The sequence below is a fragment of the Drosophila santomea genome, chromosome 2R, assembly GCF_016746245.2.
Source record: "Drosophila santomea strain STO CAGO 1482 chromosome 2R, Prin_Dsan_1.1, whole genome shotgun sequence".
Taxonomy (NCBI): Eukaryota; Metazoa; Arthropoda; class Insecta; order Diptera; family Drosophilidae; genus Drosophila; species Drosophila santomea.
The window spans coordinates 20379809-20399922 of NC_053017.2; the positions used below are offsets into that span (position 1 = coordinate 20379809).

Consider the following 20114-nt stretch of genomic DNA (forward strand, 5'->3'; position numbering starts at 1 on the left):
TGAAATTACAAATGACGAGAAATTTGTCATCTTTATTATTGCAAACAACGCGCGGTCGTACGTTGCAAAGTTGCAAAAGACGACAAACGACGACAATGCTCCCCTGGACAATTGCAATTGGCGGGGAGTGCGTGCCGTGCCACAAAGCACAGCAAAAGCATAGCAATAGCATAGCAAAAGCAAGAGCAAGAGCAAAAGGCGGCCGGCAGTCGCTGCTGACAACTTGCCACACATCTCCATCGATGGGGTAGAGAGGGGGTTTGGAGGGAACCCAGGGGCACACTTGTGGGTTAACCGCAGCCCCATTGTGCGCCAATTGATTTTTCATTCAAATGAAAATGCTCGCCGGACTCGGACTCTGCCTTGGATTTGGCGGATTTGTCGGATTTGTTGGATTTGGCCAGGTATCCCGTAATGAGCACGGCCAAGGCTTCGTTTGGTACAAAAAAGTATTCGCTTTTCTTTTATTTCTCAAAAAATAATACAATTTGTTTTGTTTTTGTGTGTATGTCGTTGGTCTATGAGTGTGCTAAAATCTATGATGACAGTTGGTATGAGGCAAATTGCTATTGGGGTTCGCCAGGGAATACAGTGCGTTGCGTGGCTATAAGGCAGCTTAAAGCGTATATGTTGGGTGAAAAACTATGCTTATAGGATTAACAAAAGATGAAATTAAAATTAATAACTTAATTTTAGCAAGTATGTTATAGAATTTAAGGCACCTATGGTTCTGAATACAGTTTTTTTTTTTAATAAGAAATCGATGTTATCAAACTATCAATGTTTTTGTTAGAAGACGCTATCAAACACTTCCCTTATCGAGCCCCTTTAAGTAAAAGTCCTCATCAACTATCACTCCATATGCGTATAGTACAAAATGATGAAAATACCCTGCAGATGAGAGTATCTCTATATATATATATAAATATTGCTTTGCTTTTCGGGTTGTTTTGCCTCTTTTGTTTGTTTTTCTGTATACAATTTTCTACTTAAAAACCAATTAAAATTTGATCTAAAATTAGTTAAATTTCATCTTACCAATCTAGGGGCTGTATACGTTTATCTAGAACTATGTACACGCAAGTTGCTAGCACCAATCCAAAAACTATCCGTAGTATGTATATATATTTAACTATGCAGATACATATGTATGTCTATGTATAGTAGGTAAAAATCCACTTTGTTAACTTGGCTTCTGAAGGCAATTGTCTCTGGGCTTAAAATGTGAAAAATTTTACAAATCTTTCGGCCACAAAACTATAGTCTAGCTACAAACTAAGTTGGGCTTTGAGCCCTCTTAAGTTCTAAATTGAGCTACTTAGGCGACATGGAATATCTGGTCTCAGTGAATGATCAATGGATGTGATTCGAGTGCGTATAAATAATCAAGAGCTGCTCCACGACAGCATCTCAGATGAGTATTCACGGATGTGAGTAGTTCGAACACGAGTGCGATTTCGAGTACGAGTACGATTACGAGTATGTATGGCCAGTTAGGCAGTTCCAAATCCTCAGTGGCGGCGCATGTGCAGCGACAGGTGGTCCGAGCGGCTGAAGCTCCGAGTGCACAGCTGGCACCGGAAGGGCTTCACGCCCGTGTGCTTCCGGTAGTGGCGGGTCAGCTCATCCGAGCGGGCGAAGCGCCAGATGCAGCCCTCCCACGTGCACACGTACGGCTTCTCACCTGGCAAGGATTAGGAGTTAATTAGCTTAGTTCATTGGCTACCAAAAACTAATAACTACAGTAATTTAAACTAAGAAATAATCATGGAATATATGTGCTTTCAACTGAATCTCACCTGTGTGCGTCCTTTTGTGCGCCTTGAGGTGCGAACTCTTGGTGTACACCTTGTCGCATCCTTCGGTGTCGCACTTGTGCACCTTGCGGTTCTTGGAGAGATCATTGTAGCCGCCGTTGGCCATCGAATCGGAGGAGGTGGTGAATCCGAAGGCTGAGCTGCTCCCGCCAAAGTTAATCCCACTGAAGCTGCTGCTATCCTTGCGCGTTGCCCCCCGTGCCATGCCCCCGAAGGCGGGATTTAGGGCGGCGTGCGGCGAGGCTGAGCCGGCGTAGCTCTTCCAGCTGGGCGAGGAGTTGGAGGCCAGGGACTTGCTGGAGCCGCCGGTGGGCGAGGTCTTGCGCGAGGCATGGCTATCGCCTCCGGCAAACTTGTAGGGATTCTTGAACAGACTCAGCAGCGAGAACTTGCTCTCGTAGTCCTGCATGCTGTTCGTCGTCGATCCTGTGCCGCCGCCGCCGCCGCTGCTGCTGCCGTTGTTGTAGCTGCAGCTGTTGTTGTTGTCCTCCTGCTTGACGCTGACACTTCCGCTGCCGCTGCCGTTGCCGTTGCCACTTCCGCTTCCGCTGATCCGTCGATAGGTGAAAAAGAATGGCGAGGCCGCGAAGAACGGCGAGAATGGCAACTTGGACACACCGGAGGAGGCATACAGTTGTTGCTGCTGCTGGGAAGCAAAGGCCCCCAACGACGAGGATCCAGCTGAGCCCGCTCCAAAGCCCGAGGACGAGGACGAGCCGGAGGATCCACCCGGCTTGCCATTGCTATAGCCAACTGCCTTGTTGGCCGACGAGAATTTGTAGCTGCTGCTGCTGTTTCCATGCGAAGTACTCGCTGCGGGGCGAAAAATTGGAGGGGGGAAAAACAGAGTTAGAGTGCTTGAGAAAACCCATTGAGATTCGGTGAACAAAATGGCCAAATGGCGGGGCCAACTTTATGGCCGCCAATGCCTAATGAGCCTCGTAAATGAACCGCAAACTGAGCCAAACTACCAACCGAAAAACAAGGTAGGCTAGCTAACTGAATAAGCCGAACATCAGGATACCCTGTGCCACATATGTTGGCTACTGCAATTAAAAGCCAAGGATGTTGTTACAATAAGTGGCAAAATTTCTGAAATAACCTATTTTGTAAGCAATAAATATTTGCGTATATCTTCAATTATAGACGTTGTGAAACCAAGCCAGAATGCAGGGCATGCCAGTTGAGGAGCAGTTAAAGGGAAGCAGCTGGCCGGGAACACTTTGGCCTGTCAGTCGGGAGTCTTTACACAATTTCCTAATTTCGTTCGACCGCCTCATTGCATCAAAAACGTTTGCATGTCGCGTATTTTATGGCCGGCAAACAGACGGCAGTCGACGGACGGACAGATGGACGGACGAAGACTCCAAGAGTCGAAGTGGAAGTCGAAGTTGGAGTTGAAGTTGGAGATGGAGATGGAGATGGAGACGAGTGTCCAAGAGGCGGATTCCGATGCAGACGGACAGCGAATCCGTGCAGTCGTGATCCATTTAACCTGTACTATGCGCTCCAGACGACGACTGCTGCCACTTTCGGCTGCCAGTTGCAGTTGCATTTGCAGTTGCAGTTGCAGTTGCAGTTGGGACAAGTGTGTCGATTTTGGCGCCCGCGACATCAACATCAATTGCCGCCAAACTGCAGCTGCTGCTGCTGCCGTCGGTCCCCAAAATGCACCACCCCACCCCTCCCAGTTCCCCTCATCTTGAAGGGTGCTCCATGCGGCTGAGCAAACCGAAATCTCACAGAAGTTTGCCCAGGCTTGCCACTTCACTTGGCCACTTGTTGCGCTTTACGATTTTTGAGGCATCTTTCCTGACTGAATTATTTAAACTAGGATTTCGCAGTTGCCCAACACATTTTGTCTATTTATTTTTATAAATTTATATTAACTTGTAAGTAGCAATTTAAGGATTTATACAATGAACAAAGTGTGTTCATACTAACAAATCACCGCACTAGTTAGCCTTTGACAGCGAGTTTGACAAATTAAAACCCAAGTGCAGGCTGAAAAAGTATTTAAAGCTTATTCCCGTTGCCCCAAGTCACCCTCTGATTTTTTTTTATTCTTCTTTTTGCCTGCTAAGCACATTCAATTTTCACTCTTCTCGGCGTTGCAGCTCGTTTGTCAGTGGCCAAAACAAAAGGCAGGCGAAAGGGGATCGAGGCGATCTGTACAAGTGACCCAGGCTTAAGTGCTTTGTCAAGCCTGCAAACTCCACATGACCGAGGGCCACATGGCCAACAACAGTAACAACAGCAAAAACAGCAACAACAGCAACCAGACCATCCGAACCGGGCCTAAACTGACCGGCCAAGCAGAGAATGGGGTCCGTTGGTTTCTTGGCCTCAAGTGCCTCAAGTGCGTTTGCGACTGTCTACACATGTGTGTGCCCCGGCTTGATGCATTTGTAATTTCCATGCCAGCGAGCGTTTTGTTTCACCAGCACCGGGTTACAGTGCCCAAGGTAGGAGACTCGCCACAGTAGGACCTGCCTAAGTGCGACGCTTCCTCTTTTGTTCCCTGAGCGCAGAAGTGATAAAATCACAAAGCATTCAAAGGGTGTTTCAAAGCAAGTCGTAATATGGGCAATAAAAAGTGAATCCTTGGGCTATGTGGTATTGCACCATTTATGGAGTTCCTTGTTGGAGGATCAGCTCGATGACAGCCTTTCCTTGATATTACAAATAAATATATAAAAAAATGTAGGAATTTCGCTTTATAAAAAGCTTATTTCATCAATGGCTCTTAAGCTAGGTAAAAGTATTCCCACTGATATTAGATGCACTGTAGCCATTGTAGCCCGGTACTTGGACACAGGGAGGCAGTGTTCCAGAAGTAGGACTGTAGTTTCGAGGGAGGCAGGTAGAGTGGCCCCGGGTTGAGGTCCGTTAGCCCAGGCAGGCGCGTTATTAAAATTGATGGCATTTAATTGAACTGGCCATCAACGTCAGCCCACAGTGCTGTTTGCTGTTGCAGTTGCATTTGTAGTTTCTGTGTCTTTTCCGCTTGCCCCATTTGCAATTGCTGGAAAGGGAAGTTCAGCAGTAGTAGTAGTAGTAGTAGTACCTAGTTGTGGCACTGAAGATTTTCAGAGAGAAGGGAACTGGATGCTACGGTGGCGTATGCTAATGCGCATTATGTGCCAACTCGCCGGCTGTCATATATTTCTCGTCTCCCAAATGGCCATTCTCCTGTCCAATATCCAAATGTGTGTGCTTGGGAGTGTGTGTGTGTAATCACCGCTTTTACCGAAATGCACACGCTGACTTCATATTTCTGCCAATTTGGCTTTGGCAACAGGGAACATTCAGCAGGCAGCAGGCAGCAGGCAATAGGCAACAGGCCACAAACAGCTAACTCCAAAACAGCAAGCACCGGGCGACCCAGAGATTTGAAATCACACTTGTGCCTATTGCCAAAGTGGTGCAATAAAAAAAGTGAATGTTGCCCCCAAGTGGCACCCGGCAGATCCAATCCGATGCGATCCAAAGCGATGCGATGCCATGCGATGCGATGCGATGCGATGCTATATAGACAGGCTCCTCCATCTCGGGCTCCTTTGGCGCGTCTTCAAATGGTCGTCGCTGTGGCCATAAACTGCTCATTTGACTTAGCTAGATTTACGTTGAGCAGCCGGTAACCCCCATCTCTAACTCCCCATCCCCATCCCCATCCCCATTCCCATTTACCCCCATCGGTCCCGGCCCCTTTGCCGCCCCCTCTGTGAGTGTGCGTAGTCGAACGTGCCGCCCCAGCCGCAGTCGGCGATAATTATGATGAGGCCAGATCGTCCCCAGACCAAGCCAAGAAAAGTAGTCATCGCCGGCGAGAGGGAACCGTGGTGGAAAGTAAGTGGTTAAGGGAACTACGCTTTGTCGATCTTTTCGCAGAACTAGTGGTAGCTAATTATCCAGCCTGAAAGTTTATTAAACGAAAGCTGAGATTATGTGAACACACATTATTATGTGTGCCATGGCCAACAAATGTTAGTAGTAATTCGTAATTGCTCATCACCAGCACAGGATAATATAATATTATTATTATATTATGATCATATCCGCTAATCACAAGAGCGAAGGTAAAGTATATGTTTTCCTTTGCAAGCGATAGTTTGATAGGTAAAATGGTAAGTAAGCCATAAACTCCTAATAAACATTGTGAGTCAGAATCGTGCTCAAGAAATATATGAAACATATATGGAACTTTAGATAGACCTATTTCATATATTTCCATATATTTTCCATATTTATGAGAACTTTTTGCCTTTCGAATAACTGTGCCCACTGTGCCAGCGTGTGCGGTGTGTGCAGTGCGCAATGTGCAATGCGGATCTCGCACCAAATGCGACTGCAAGAGTTGCAAGTTTAGAAATGAGGAGCGTCGGGGAGAGAGAAAAACCCAGGCGAACAATAAATTACAAAAACAGTTGATAGGGTTTAATGTGCACTTGGTGTGCGATTGGTTATAATTGACAGTTCGCTTGGCTGGCTTGGGCAGCGCAGCTCAGCACAGCTCAGCTCAACTTGGCTCCAAGTCCGATTCCGGGCTAAAACTTGGCGACGTGCTCGGCCAAGCACCACCAGAGCACCACCAGAGCACCAGAAGGCACCACCAAGCACCAAGCACCGAGTACCGACCAACATCCAACGTGTGTTACGTTTCTAGCCAGTTAATTGCCAGGCGAGCTTACGTTGATTTACTAGTTGATTTTTATACGAAACTGTCGTATTTAAGTTATAATTATGAAACAACATGGCTGCGTATCCGTGTCCGTGTCCGTGTCTGCATCTTTTGCAGTCAGCGATTTTCACACATGAACCGTTTCGCTTTCTGGGCCACAGCCACATCAGTTGACCAACTTTGACTCCGATACGTTTTGGGCCACCGACGAGTCACATTGGATTTATGGCATTGCGCATACGCCGTGGGGGCAGTCGTCGGTCGGTAAGTCGGAATCGCCACCATTATAGCGTACCCTCCGCCAGCCACTTTGGCTTTTTGTTTTAGCCATTTTTCACACTCTGCGGGCGTCTTTTGAACCTTGAAATAAAAGTTTTCCCACACTGCACACTGCAAAACATTTCGATTTTCCTTTTGGCGGCTGGCCTACCTTACCTTACCTTACCTTACCTTACCTGCTAATCCAGCGCCCGATTCCCAGCCAGCCCAAAATGGTAACAGACGTAGACTCCGTGGCAGCAGGGAAAAAACTAATGAGCAACAACACAGCGAATGCAAACTGCACCTGCCAAAGGAGCCAGCTAAAATAAGCCCAGTAAAGTCAACAATGTCTGGGCTGGCGACTCTGGAATGCCCTTTAGTTTCGCAGATCTATGAGTTCATATAGTGATTACAGTGAAAACAGTGAAACTGTAAGGTTGCCTACTTTACTTTGTATTTTGAATTGAATCTTGAATAGTTGTTCAATTTTAATCTGAGCACCCATTAACAACCCATTTAATGAAAAATCTATTAATCGCCTTTCTGATAACTAAATGACCATGTTAAGTTGCTTTACAAACACGTAATACCCTTCCATCCCAAAGGGTATTCCCAGTCAGCGAGGGCTGCCCACAAGAAAATCAGCAAACAGCATCGCAAGACGTTGGCGCTTCGTTAGCTCTGCTTCCTCTCCCGAGTCCCCAGCTTCCCCAGTAAAACCCCAATGCAATGTTGCCCCTCATCCAGCCGACTCCCACAGGTTTTTTTTGTGCTGGTTTTTGGCTTTGGTTGATTTCTTTTTTATGAGCAAATTGTGCAAATATCTTAGAGCAATGGCAGAAAAACGCTGACAACTAGATAAATTTAAATGAATTTCTGAGACTCATAAGCTGACAGCGAAATGGTCGATCAGAGTCGTGTGTTTAGGGGCATGCCTCGCATGGAGTTCTTGATCAAAAGGCGGTAGCTGAAAGCCAGCAAAAAAGCGGACATTTAATTGTTTTTGCTACCAATTATGTATTTGTCAAGTTAATTGGTATGTCAACGCAACTAGTTTTTAGACCGTCGCTCCGTCGCAGCTGAGCTCCATCTCTCTGCTCAGACGGGCAAACTGGCAGACTGGCAAACTGGCCAACTGGCGGACGGGCTAACAGGCTAACTGGCTAACTGGCCAACTGGAGTCATCAAAGCTGACCACCGCCGGCGGAGCAAACGCCTGACGCATTGTCAATAAGCCGGCGACGACACACGGACATGGCCGAAGATACAAAAGCAATGCCAATCATGCAGGCATTTTACACCAAGCCCCCAGACCAGGCCAAAAAAGCCAAAGAGCCAGGATCCCAGAGCTACACATACACGCAAAACAAAATCTAGTCAACACTCGGCGTTTCTACATGACAAGCAAACTATAATCGTACATTTAAGGTCTTCAAAGCTGAGTTTACCTACTAAAATATAGCTTTATACTGTCCAATCAGTTTAAAGATTGTTTTGTACTCATAGTATTACGATCAAGTCCCAATTTTTGCCAGTGTAGGCCACTGCGAAGGTGTGAAATAGCTGGCCTGCCTGCAAACCAAAACCGGACCCGTTTCAGGCAGCTTCGCTTGTCGCCATTGATTGTCAGCGCGTGTTCTCTCTCCTGGCGTTGATGGATGGATGGATGGATGGATGGTTGGCTGGATGGATGGTCGGATGACTGGCTAGCTGCATGCTGCATGCTGCATGCTGGATGCTGGATGGTGGATGGTCAGGAGCTGGATAAAGGAGCACCCGTTCCTTCACTTATCGCCCGATCTGTGAGTGCTTAACAAATGCATTGCGCTAATGACAATTTTGTTATACATTTTATGCATGCACAGCGGACACAAGCAGATCGCGCGCGCACATGGCGTATACGCAATGTCCGCTGTCCGTCGTCCGATGTCCGATGGTCCGATGACCAAATGCCGATCACGATGATGACGATCGCTGCGGCGATAATGACGATTATTGCGATGGTAATGATGATGGCGTGGATGCGTGTGCGATAACGCGACGGCAGCCAATGTCGATGGACAAGCCGATAAATAAATTTATGCACAAACCAGACGAGGCGTAAAATGCACAATTTGATTTAATGCCTATATATGTGTGTGTGCGTGTCCCGCCATGGTGTCGCTATGTCTGTATGCGTTAGCCGGTATGTGTCTGTTTGTGTGTGTGCAATGATAATCGATTTATGGTGTGTGAAGTTTGTTTCCTTAACGTATGCATTTTTTATTTTTTTTCCATTTTTTTTCACTTGCCAGCCGCGATTCTGTTTTCCCCTGGCCTTTTCATTTTTATTTATTTTTTTTTTGTTTTTGTGTCATTGCTAATTGTGTACAAATATGGACAAAAGCGTGGACACGGCCGCGAAGGCGAAGGCTTTCTAAATGGCCAGTAAGTAGGCAGAGTCGCTCTCGGCCATCGGCTGCAAGTTGCCAGTTGCCAGTTGATAGTTGCAAGTTGCAAGTTGCAAGTTGCCAGTTGCACTGGGCAATCGACTGGGCTAACAGGCGCTTTAAAATGCCTGCGAGAAATAATTTATGCATTTCTTTGTCTGCCGGCTGAGATAAACAGCGGCAAAGCAGTTTAAGTGGTTTTTTCTGCGGCGGCACAACTTTACCATATACATATATATGCATTTATATAAAACGCTATGGCCGGGAATTCTGATTGGGCTCGGATCGAATCGGATGGTGCATTAAATGATCGTTTTATGCAGCATTTCATTGATTTAATCGATGGGCTGGCAGGCGCGGACTTAATGCAAGTCTTACCAAAAATATCTTTATAAGAGCCAGTGACACGTATGTTTAAATAGTTTATGTTGAATTCGAATGGGTAACACTTATGTCCCATATATTATTTATCAGGTTCACATTTATATCAAAGGATAACTCCAAAGTCCTTTGCGCCTTTAGTATGGCCAATCCTTTTATTATTTAGAGTAGCTATTAATCTCTACAGGATACTGCCCATTTGGTAGCCCACTGATCAGTTTACGAGATTAATTAATGTTATTTATCTAAGAATTAGCACTCAGCAATCAGCCGGGTCATTATACATAGATTGATCGATTGTGCAGTTAAGCATCGACTTTTACAACCCTCCAAATCACCAATTGGAGCTCAGTCAGATCCTCGCCAGCTGCTTCTGGAAAGGCTCACCTCGAGGTTGACTCGAAGTTGGCGCTGGGATAATTGGATCGCCAAGCTCCCAACTTTTTGGGGCTAACTGCAGAGTTGGAGTCGAAGTTTGAGTCGAGTTTGGCTTGGTGAGCGGTAATTGCCGCGTGTTAATTCAAACAAATGTCGGGGATTGCACATTTAATGTGAAAATGAAGAAACATTGCGTCGCGTGTGTGTGGTTGTGTGTGCGAGTGTATTTATGTGCTTGCTGCTTGCCCCAAACGAGCGACTAGTAAAATTGGCCAGTTTTACACAAGCGAAAATAAATATGAAATATTTGATAAATAATTAATACATAAGTGATACTGTCAGATGAAAAATAGGAAGCCGCTGAAATTATGCCTTTATGTTAAGCATTTATGAATGTTTTTTAAATGATTCCTTTTATTTCTTTATTTACTTGAATTAACCTTTTCTCACAGTGCAGCACGTTGGCTAGGTGGAGCGAGTGAAATAAATGATCCCGGCTTCATGTTTAATTTATTTGAAAGTTAACACACATATAACAACAGCAACAACAACTGCAGTTGAAGACGAGGCCGGTGACTGTAAAACAGTAAAAATACTACAGCAACAACACGAACAAAAATAGGAAAAAAATCGGGGGAAAAAAAAATAGCAACAAAACGTATAGACAAGGTGGAGATGCCTGGACGTTTGTTGGCCATTTGGCTGCAGAGCACGGCATTAATGCGTCGTAATCACACTAAGCAGACATTAAATGCGTTTTCGCTGTTTGAGCACCACCAGCACCACCGCAGCAGCAGCAGCAGCACCACTGAAGATTCGCAGCACCACAAACACAAAAAAAAAAGGGGGGGGGAAAAAAAACACAGACGACTAGCCGGGTGAAGAGGAGCTTGCAACTACAACATTTACCTGTGGCAGCGCCTAAATGATTGATAAAATAATTGCCTGCACGTGAGGCTGGAGAAAGAGCGAGACGGGCGACGAGAAATAGAGAGGTGAAAAGAGAAAGGCCTCTCCTCACGCAATTCCCACTCCACTGGCCACCAGTCCAAGCAGTCCAAGACAGTGTCAACCCAAGGCCTGGGAATCCCAAGGAACCTCCCGAAAAACACCCCAAAACAAGAGGAAAACATTGTGGCGTTGATCCCAAGTTTGAAATACCCTATAACATTAATTAAGCCAAATAGTTACTACCATAAATTAAAAAAAAATATATTGCAATACAGAAACTTGGTTTAGGTTATTAGATATTAGAAGGTAATAGTTGCCATTGCACTAAAATGGAAATTCAGCGCCGTCAATCAGCGGCAGAACACCACGAAGTAAAGCCTCCCAAAACTAAAGCAATCCGAGTGCTGGAGTCGGACTACTCCGAAAAAAGCATTGGCAATCTAACGAATTATAACGTGGGAAACTAACTGAAAGACACCTCGCAGAGCGAGACGGCTGGCGAGTGAGGGAGAAGGCACAAATTGCCGCAGTTAACGGTTCCTGTTTCATCGCAAATTTGGCGGCTGAAAACAGAAACAGAAACAGTAAAATGGAAAACCCCAAGCCGAACGGAGCAGCAATACAGCAATACAGCAATACAGCAATAGAGCAACAGAAACAGAAACCGAAAGACAAGCGCCTGAATGAAGCTCCCAAAAAGCCACAGCGAAACTGCGACACTAGCCTGCGGTACTGTGGCTCTGAAAAATGCGAAAATCTATCGAAAAACGTCCTTAGCATCATACAAATAAGAGGATCGTAAGGATTACTTCACCGCTCTTGCTCTCAAATTCCCAAGCAGTTCTAACAGTCCTAACAATTTCTTGAAAAAGTATGCTACAAAATGAGAACATGAAAGACTGTCAATAACTATATTCTCAATCGGTGATTTGCATAGAAACCCATACGAGTTTTGAAGTCAGTCCGACTGAGATCATAAAACGAGAATCAAATTCAAAGTTCCCTTTTGTATTCCCATTAAGTTAGCTAACTCAGTTAAAATGTATTATATCCATGCCATGCAACTCTTTTAGCCATTAACAGTACTCTTGAATTTATCGCCCAAACTGATTGATTGTGATAACACCTTTGCCCCACTGTGCCTTGTATCTTTGGCAATGCCAAAACGACTGCTCCACGACAAGTGGCCCCCCGCACGGAACTGCCCGCCCACTCGTGCGCCACATTATTTCATGCAAAATCATGCCATGGGAACCACGACCCAGCGATGCTCCACGAGCAGTCATCCTACCGTCCTCCCATCCTCCCATCCTACCATCCTCCCATGGCCATCCCAATCCCCAATCCCCTCGTGGAAGTCACTGCATGAGGCAGCAAGCAGTCTAGAACTATTACCCCAGTCCCTGGCCATGGGACAGCATCCGACTGCAACTAATGCACAATCATCGCAGATTATTTCATTTAATGTCAATACAAAACCAGCAAGAAGCCATCGCAGCCAGCCTCCGCTGTAGTACCTCCTTCTCTGAGTCAGTGCACTGAGAGGAATTATTAGTATATCAATTATATTCACTGCTTAAAATACAATTCGAATAACTGAAACTTTGAATGCAACAAGCAAGTTAGAGTTGCCAGGTCAACAAAAATTACTCCTCTTCCAAGTGTGACCATCATCTTAAAAGTTATGCCATAATTAAGATATTTGCACACTCTTACTTGTTTGTGATTCCTCTTTTTCTCGGTGTAATGGCGACTTCGTTTCTGTTTCAGTTCGCGACCATGGGTTTTGGCCAGGTCCCGGGATCCTGGCGTGCATCGAAAGCTGAAAGTTTGACACTCCAATTCTCAATGCCGCTGGGCAAACAAATTGAGTGTAGAGCGCGGCGGGGGGCACCGAGGCGTTTTGCCCGTTAGTGTTTTGCAAACGAGTTTAAACTGCTGTTGACTTTTGAAAAGTTTAAGGGCCCGGGCAGCCAGCAGTTAGCAGCGCACTGGGAGCTTCGATGCGGCCCAAAAAAAAGACAGGCGATCCCAGATCCCACAGCCAGTTTCGATTCCTCCATTTGACCTTGCAAAATCGATGTTCAATGTTCGATTTCGGCACATTTTTCGCTGGTTTTGCTGGCTTCGCTTTATTTATGGCCCGGCCAGGCCATATTTATTTGGGCCTGTCTCTATGCCCGATCCGATCGCATCCGTCATGCGCCTTTTCAATGGTATTTGAAGTGTGCAATCAATTTTGGTTTTGTGGTTTTGAAAACAACAGCACAACCACACAGTTTGCATATTGAGATTTAGCGAACGACAGCAGTGGTGAGTTATTCCGTAGCGAAAATCATTGAATGTCAGTTTTATGAGGTATAAGTAATTCGATGAAGCTGTTATTGATTTGTTTGGATTATTGGTTTGTTGTATATATTTACTTAGTGGTTCTACTCTCACCAGTTGTTTATAATCAAGACTGTTAAGGTATCATAGCCAATTAAGAGTTTCAATACACCCGCCCTGAGAAAGGATATATAAATCGCCCGCGATGCAATCTGAGGACTCCCATCTTCCGCCATTCCCACAGTCCACCATAAAGTATTCATAAAATATCTGCCAGTTCCCAGTTCCCAGCTTCCAGCTCCCTGCTGCCTGCTATCTTCCTGCAGTTATCAATTGAGCTAACAACCACCCACCGATGCTAAGGAGGCTTAAGCGAACAAAGTAAGTAAAATACAAACCGAGCTGATATCTGGGCAATCTTTTAAATTAATTTGTTGTCACCAGTTTGTTGAAATAATCTGGCGAGCAAAACAAATGTTACCGCCAATCGAAGCCAGGTGGGTGGGCACCTGAACAGCAGCAGCGGCAACAACGAGAGGCAGCGACACATGCCGCAGCTCGCAACTTGCAACTCGGACTCGAAACTGCCCAACCCCAAAATTGTTCACCTGTCAAATCAGCGAGCTGCGATCTTTTATTGGTGGCAAGAGGCGAGCGCCAATTGTTGCTGGCCACAGTGAGCTGCCTCACTGTGCTGCAGCAGCAGCAGCAGCAACCCGAGCAGATTTATTTATTTAAGCGAGCCAGGCTGCGGTGCACCCAATTTCAAATGGTGCTGGCTATCCCAGACGCGCACTGCAAGAAAATCTTTCTGCTGCAGGCAACATCTTTGATTTTGGTTTAAAGAAATTCATGTTTACTTTATAGTACTTAGAGACATTGGAAGACTTAATTAAAAAACAAACAATATGTTGTTCAGATCTGAAAATTAATTACCATAATTACCATAATACTTTACTTCGTCACTGTCACAGCCGATTTTTTATGGTCACTAAGCTCTTAACGGCCCGAAGCGGAAAATCGCTAAGCTAACGATGGCCAGAGTTTCCGAAATATTGTCCACGGATGGGATCGATTTGGAACGGCTGCCGGTGGTCGGGGGCAATTTCTCGCAGTGTGTGGTAACAACGGCTGCCGCTGCCCGAGTGGCTGGCCGGGTAAAGACTTAATTAAAGCTTGGCTGTGAGTCTCTGTGTCTGAGTCTGAGTCCGAACCCGAACCCGAATCGAATCCCGCTCCGCGTTTGCTTTTGCGTTTGGCCAGTTGATTTTGTTGTTGGCCGTTTGGCCGAGCGATAAATTCATGCCGCTAATTTGGCAGCGTTAACTCAATTTGTGACCACAAAATGCACAATTTGTCGCTGATTTTGATTGCCCATTGGCTTCAACCGATGCTCTCGTGTGTGTGTGTGTGTCTGGTGTTGTATGAGGTATTGGCCACGCCCCAAACGAGCACCCAATGCCTTTTGTCTGTGGCATTGTTTATTGTCTAATTATAGAGAGTGGGGCACAAACCGCAAACGCGGCCCGGGGTGAGATATCAAAAATCGCTGTGGGGGAAACGACTCTCTCGACGATCCAGACAGAGCCCCCCAACTCCAAACTTCCAGCTCCAGCTCCAGCTCCACCTCCATTTCCTCCATGGGCATCGTCGTCATCATCTCACGAGTGCATCCAACTGCATTCGGCTTTATCGGAGCTCGCAAATCTTTTCTCCTCACACAATTGACTGTCGGCTCTTTTCTACTGCGGGACTTCTCCGTTCGAGTGCCCCGATGGTAACTCCGTCTGCCGTGGAGGTTGGTCTATAAAAGATTTTCCCATAGATTGCCGCTTCATATTTTAAGCTGATAAAAGTGTGAAGTGGCTGGAAAATGTGGTTCAGCTTATGCATAAAGCGCGGCAGCCTTATAAGGCTCTCAACTCTAAACTCCTAACGGACTGAGCACGCACTCCGACTCCAAGTCCAACTAAGACGCCAAATCCGACTCCGACTCTAGCTCCAACTACGACTTGGATGTGGATGTGGATGGGGATGTGGATGCGGACTAGCATCTGCAGATACAACTTAACTCGGACCCGCGGACCCGATTCGATCCACTAACTGGCTCATAAATCTCGGCAATTAATTTTTTAAAGTGCAAGCCGCTGGAGTGGGACTCCTTACTTACCTTACTTACCTTACTTACCAGCCGTGACAACTGTCACCAGCTACACACGTTAAGTAAATAAAAATTTGCTCACATTTGTTTTCCCAGCTTTTGCGTAATTTGCGCAGGAATTTTCGCTCGTTTCTCTTTCCTGCAGATTTGCAAGATGATTTAGGGCAAACCACTTGTTACACAACTTGCATTGGGCGGAGTGGCTAAAACTGGCTTAAATTGTGTTTAATGATAGGGAAACTAATTGCCGGATTGTGTTAGGTTGGTATCTTGTACAAAGTCAAGAGCATTTAATGGCAAAGAATTTAGCAGGACTTTTTATGATGATAAGAAGCATTTTATACTTTCAACTAATTCCTATATGAGTCAAAACAAAACCAGCCATAAACTTTCCTTTTCTAGCCACTATACATACTTTTACTTTCAAACGTGCAAAAACGTAGCAAGAATTTATTATATCAAACGATATGATATCAGTGAATTTTCTCACACCGATTGCACAATCGAATCCATCAGACGTATTTATATGGTGTCTGTGTGTAGTTAGTTATGGGGATTGCTTCATTAGGATTACTCCATTCGCCAGCCTTAATTTCCTTGTAAGAGAGCGCGCACATTCAAATCGTTAAACCAAAATGTGCACAATTTTATTTTACCAATAATTTGCGAAAAAATATTTTCACGAACGTGGGAAAACCGCCAACGTCTGCTGTCCATGTTGTAATGGTCGTCATCCCTCCCCCCAAAGCCCCCTCAAAGCCCCCCACTTGATCCCTGATCGGGACCAACCGATCAACAGCAGCAATCCATGTCAAACTGAAAATTCAACAGAATTCGAGCGCGCAGGCGCAAAGTCGACGTTGCAGTCGAAGTCGCCGACGAAGTTGCAGTTGCAGTCAAAGTCGCAGTCGCAGTCAGCTGAGCTACAGCCAACCAATTATTTTTATCGATTTGGTTGCAGCCACAAGACGCAGCTAAAGTTGCAGTTGCAGACGCATGCTTTTCATAATCAAATGTGTGTGACTGTTCCCGGCCCCACTGTGGCATCAATGCGCAGCAGCCCACAGCTCACACAGCTCCCAATTCGAGTCCCACTACCGAAGCAATCCCAATCCTGGTCCAAGTGGCCGCAGTCTGGATCTGTCTCGGAGTGGAGACTCCGTCTCGGGGTTGTGGACATGTGGCAGGCGCAAATGTGCGACTTGTTGTACAATTTCAAATTGAATTAAATGATTGAATGCATGAATGACTGACGCTAGCAACTGGCAGGCAGCAAACGAAAGACTTAGGCAGCGAACGCAGATTGAGTGCAGAGAGCCACTGAGCGTTAATGTTGGCCAATACTAAGGATTAGTATTGCATATTAAATACTATAAAGATTTTAACTATATTAATTATTAAAGTAAAGAGCTTCAGTTTTATTTCCCTGGCTCCTTTCCTTTACATCCTTGATATAAATAACTTTAACTTGCCATCTAATTGCATTTAATTAATCTTAGTAAGTGTGTAAAATTCTCAATTGGTCCTACTTTTTTCCCAGTGTACGAGTATCTCCTTGGCTCCCCGTGCGAGTGTTGAAAATCCTTTCAATAAATAGCTAAAGACAAGTAGCCGTTAAAACGCATTCAGCTGATTCTGGTTGTCGCGGGTTGTTGTGCCTGTTGTTGCTGCTCACTAAAAGTTAGTGTGCGAGTGTTTGATGGTGGCTAGGCTTTTGGCTTTGATTCATGATGCTGCTGGTCCAGGAGGTTGCGATGCCGACTGGCCGGGCTCCGTGTGGCATGTTTCGTTTGTTGCGTTTTTGATCGCAATTTGACAATGCGAACAAACACAACAGCAACGACAACAACAACAACAGCAACTGCAACTACAGACAGACAACGCTAAAATGAACATGCGCCCGCTTGTCATTTAACATTTTTATGATTTCCAACATGCAAAGGCAATAACATTGTGGCTAAAATCACTGGGAGCAGGGGAAAAGTGGGCGGCAAAGGGGCGCTGAATGGGAACAGTTCGACTGCGAATGGGATGGATTTGGAAAATTGGTCTTCTGTTTAGATTTGGCTTTTATGGCTTAATTGAAATGGCCACCTAATGAATGGGAATGGCCAAACGGCAATGCCAAATGGAGATTGCCGGCATTTACATAGTTCCTTTCCTCTCTGCGATGGCCAAGTCCCCATGGATGGAGTCGTGGACACAGGAATTTGAATGAAACTCGTTGATGGCTGACAGGAAATTGATTTAGGATTCCGCGCTGCCCCTCCCTCCCTCTTTGTTTTTATGTCCCATTACCATTAACGTGGCCATTAAACGATATATAACTCTAATTGGATTATAATTGTGGATAATTGAATTTAGCCCAGTCCAGGCTGATTTTTATCCTTGCCATAAAAGTTGTGTTAAGCTACTTTTAGTTATTGATTATAAATGGTACCTGGAGCGCAACGTTACAACGATAATTGTTAACTTTTTTTTAATGTTGATAGTCTTAATATCACTATTATTATGATTTACTAATTTGATATAGAGTTATTAAAACAAATGCGAAAAACATATAAATGAATAATGAGCAAACATTTGTTTATGTGCGTACGGAGTTATTGATTGAGTTACTTACTTATATAAGTGTTAATTTGATTTTATAGACACTGTTTCCCATCACAGAAACTACAACAATTGCTAGCACAAAACTGAATTCTTGGAAACGATCAGGCCAGAATTTTCTTCACTTCCGATGACAATCTTGACAAGATCGATGCATGAAATACAATTTTCTTGCTTTATATTCCATTGCCGGTCGTGAAAAAGTTCCCCCAAAATATCGAGCCGATCAAAATTACTGCGGCAACAATGAGACTGAGAAAGCAGATGGGCGATCGAATTATAAACTAAACCAATCCGACCTGGCCTGTCGTCTATTGATGCCCTGCACCCAGTCAATCTGCCAGTGCCAGAAGACGATAAACAAAAACAGATATCTGTGGGGAAAAAAGTGAAGAACAGCCTCGACAGCAGCAACAAAGAAATAGAACGTGAGAAATATTATTCGATGAAGCGCCAAAGTAAACGCTTTGAAAAGTTGTTAGTTTATTCCCCCACCCCCCCTTCGCTGCTCCTCCAGATTTGCTGGCCGTCTGCAACCCATTTTGCGCCTGGTACACGCTACTCGTCGTCGTCGTCGTCGTCGTCTTCGAAAAACCTTTCTGAAGGTTGATTGTGAAAGTCACGATTGGAGCAAAGTCACACTCCCCGAATCGAATGAATGACGATCTGTGGCTGAGGGCCACCTCCTACTCCTCCAATTCCTACTCCTCCTACTCCTTCGGCTTTGCTGTTCATCCAGAATTTGGCAATTCCCGATGCGGTTTCGCTTTTTGGTGACAAATTGGCAAATTGGCCGGGCGAAGTGAATTGCGCGTGTCATTAAAACGCCGACTACGTTTGAAATGCACCGACTGCAATGAGTGAATGAATCGGAGAACCAAAGAGTATTTTGCTTTACGCGGTGCAAAGAGGGGCAGAACACACCTTTGACTGGCGGATTGCGAAATTGTCGCCGCTGGGAGACACACCCGAACGAAGGGAAGCAAAAAAAAAAAAAACAAACCAAGTCGGAGACGAACCAAACCCGGAGCTGCTCTGGGTATTTGCCGCATTTATTAAAAGCTCATACCCTTCACCGAAATGATAAACACCTATTGCGAGGTGCTTTTAAATCGATGTGGCATTAGACGCTTAGCTTCTGAATTATAATATCTTGCAATTATAATATCTTGCAAGAAAATATCCATAGGATTTGCAGAAGCTACCAGTCTATATAAGCATCTATAATGCAGATATGAAATTAGCCCACGGAAAGCATCGTTTCATTTGTATACCATTTAATTTTTTTATATTTTTTATTTTTAAAGTTGTGTTAGAGTATAGCCCACTTTCGATCATCGAGGCCTCTCGAATTTCCCCATTTATTATTTCTTTCCAAATCACTTGAAGCTGGCTTCCAATTGCTGACTCGGATCGCGCGGGTGCGAGTGAGGAAACGAGAAGTATGAAGTCTTTTTCCGACTGCCACAACTGAGTGAGTGGCTTGCCACATTCTACACCTACGCCTACACCTCCAACGACATAAAAAGGCACTGAACTATACTTCATAAGCTAAGAATAGCAAATACAACAAATAACACTTGACTTATTTATAATCTTTTCTAAATATCAATATTAAACATTATATTATACGTTTTAATAATAAAAGAAATATATATAGTTGAAGTATATGTAATTTTTCGCAGTGCTCAGCTCGATGCTCCCACATGCCGCTGGCTGTGCTTGTTGTTGCTGCTGCCTTTGTCGCATATCAGTTACAAAACGCAGAAGAGCGATCCACACCCAAAAAGCAACAGCAACACACCAAACAACACCCAGGCAACCCAAGTGCAACAACGAAACTTCCGTAAGCAGTCGACAGTTTAATGACTTTGATGACGCAGCCTGTGCTTTCGATTCACAAATACAACTCGACTGCCAAGGCTCCACTTCCAGCATTGTTGTTGCCTTCGATCTGCTGCCTATGTTGCAGTTGTTGCAGTTGCTGCTGATGTTGCAGATGTTGCTGTTGTGCTGCTGGGTGTGAGGGTGTTGCCGCTGGAACTGCGTTCTGTGGGCGTCTCTCAAATCGCTTTTATTATTATTTTATTTTCCTGCATTTGGCCACTGCGCAGCAT

At 45.0% G+C, this 20114-nt stretch overlaps 1 protein-coding gene across 1 annotated transcript in view; it reads right to left on the reverse strand.

Annotated features, from left to right (window-relative positions):
• Positions 1 to 440: 440 nt before the first annotated feature.
• Positions 441 to 20114, reverse strand: part of LOC120446695 (Krueppel-like factor luna) — a 31879-nt gene continuing 12205 nt past the window's right edge. The window contains exons 4-5 of the mRNA XM_039627792.2: positions 1800 to 2630; positions 441 to 1684 (exon numbers count right to left, since the gene is read on the reverse strand). Of these exons, the coding sequence (XP_039483726.1) occupies positions 1512 to 1684; positions 1800 to 2630 (1004 nt within the window). The 3' untranslated portion in view covers positions 441 to 1511. The remainder of the gene's footprint in view (positions 1685 to 1799; positions 2631 to 20114) is intronic.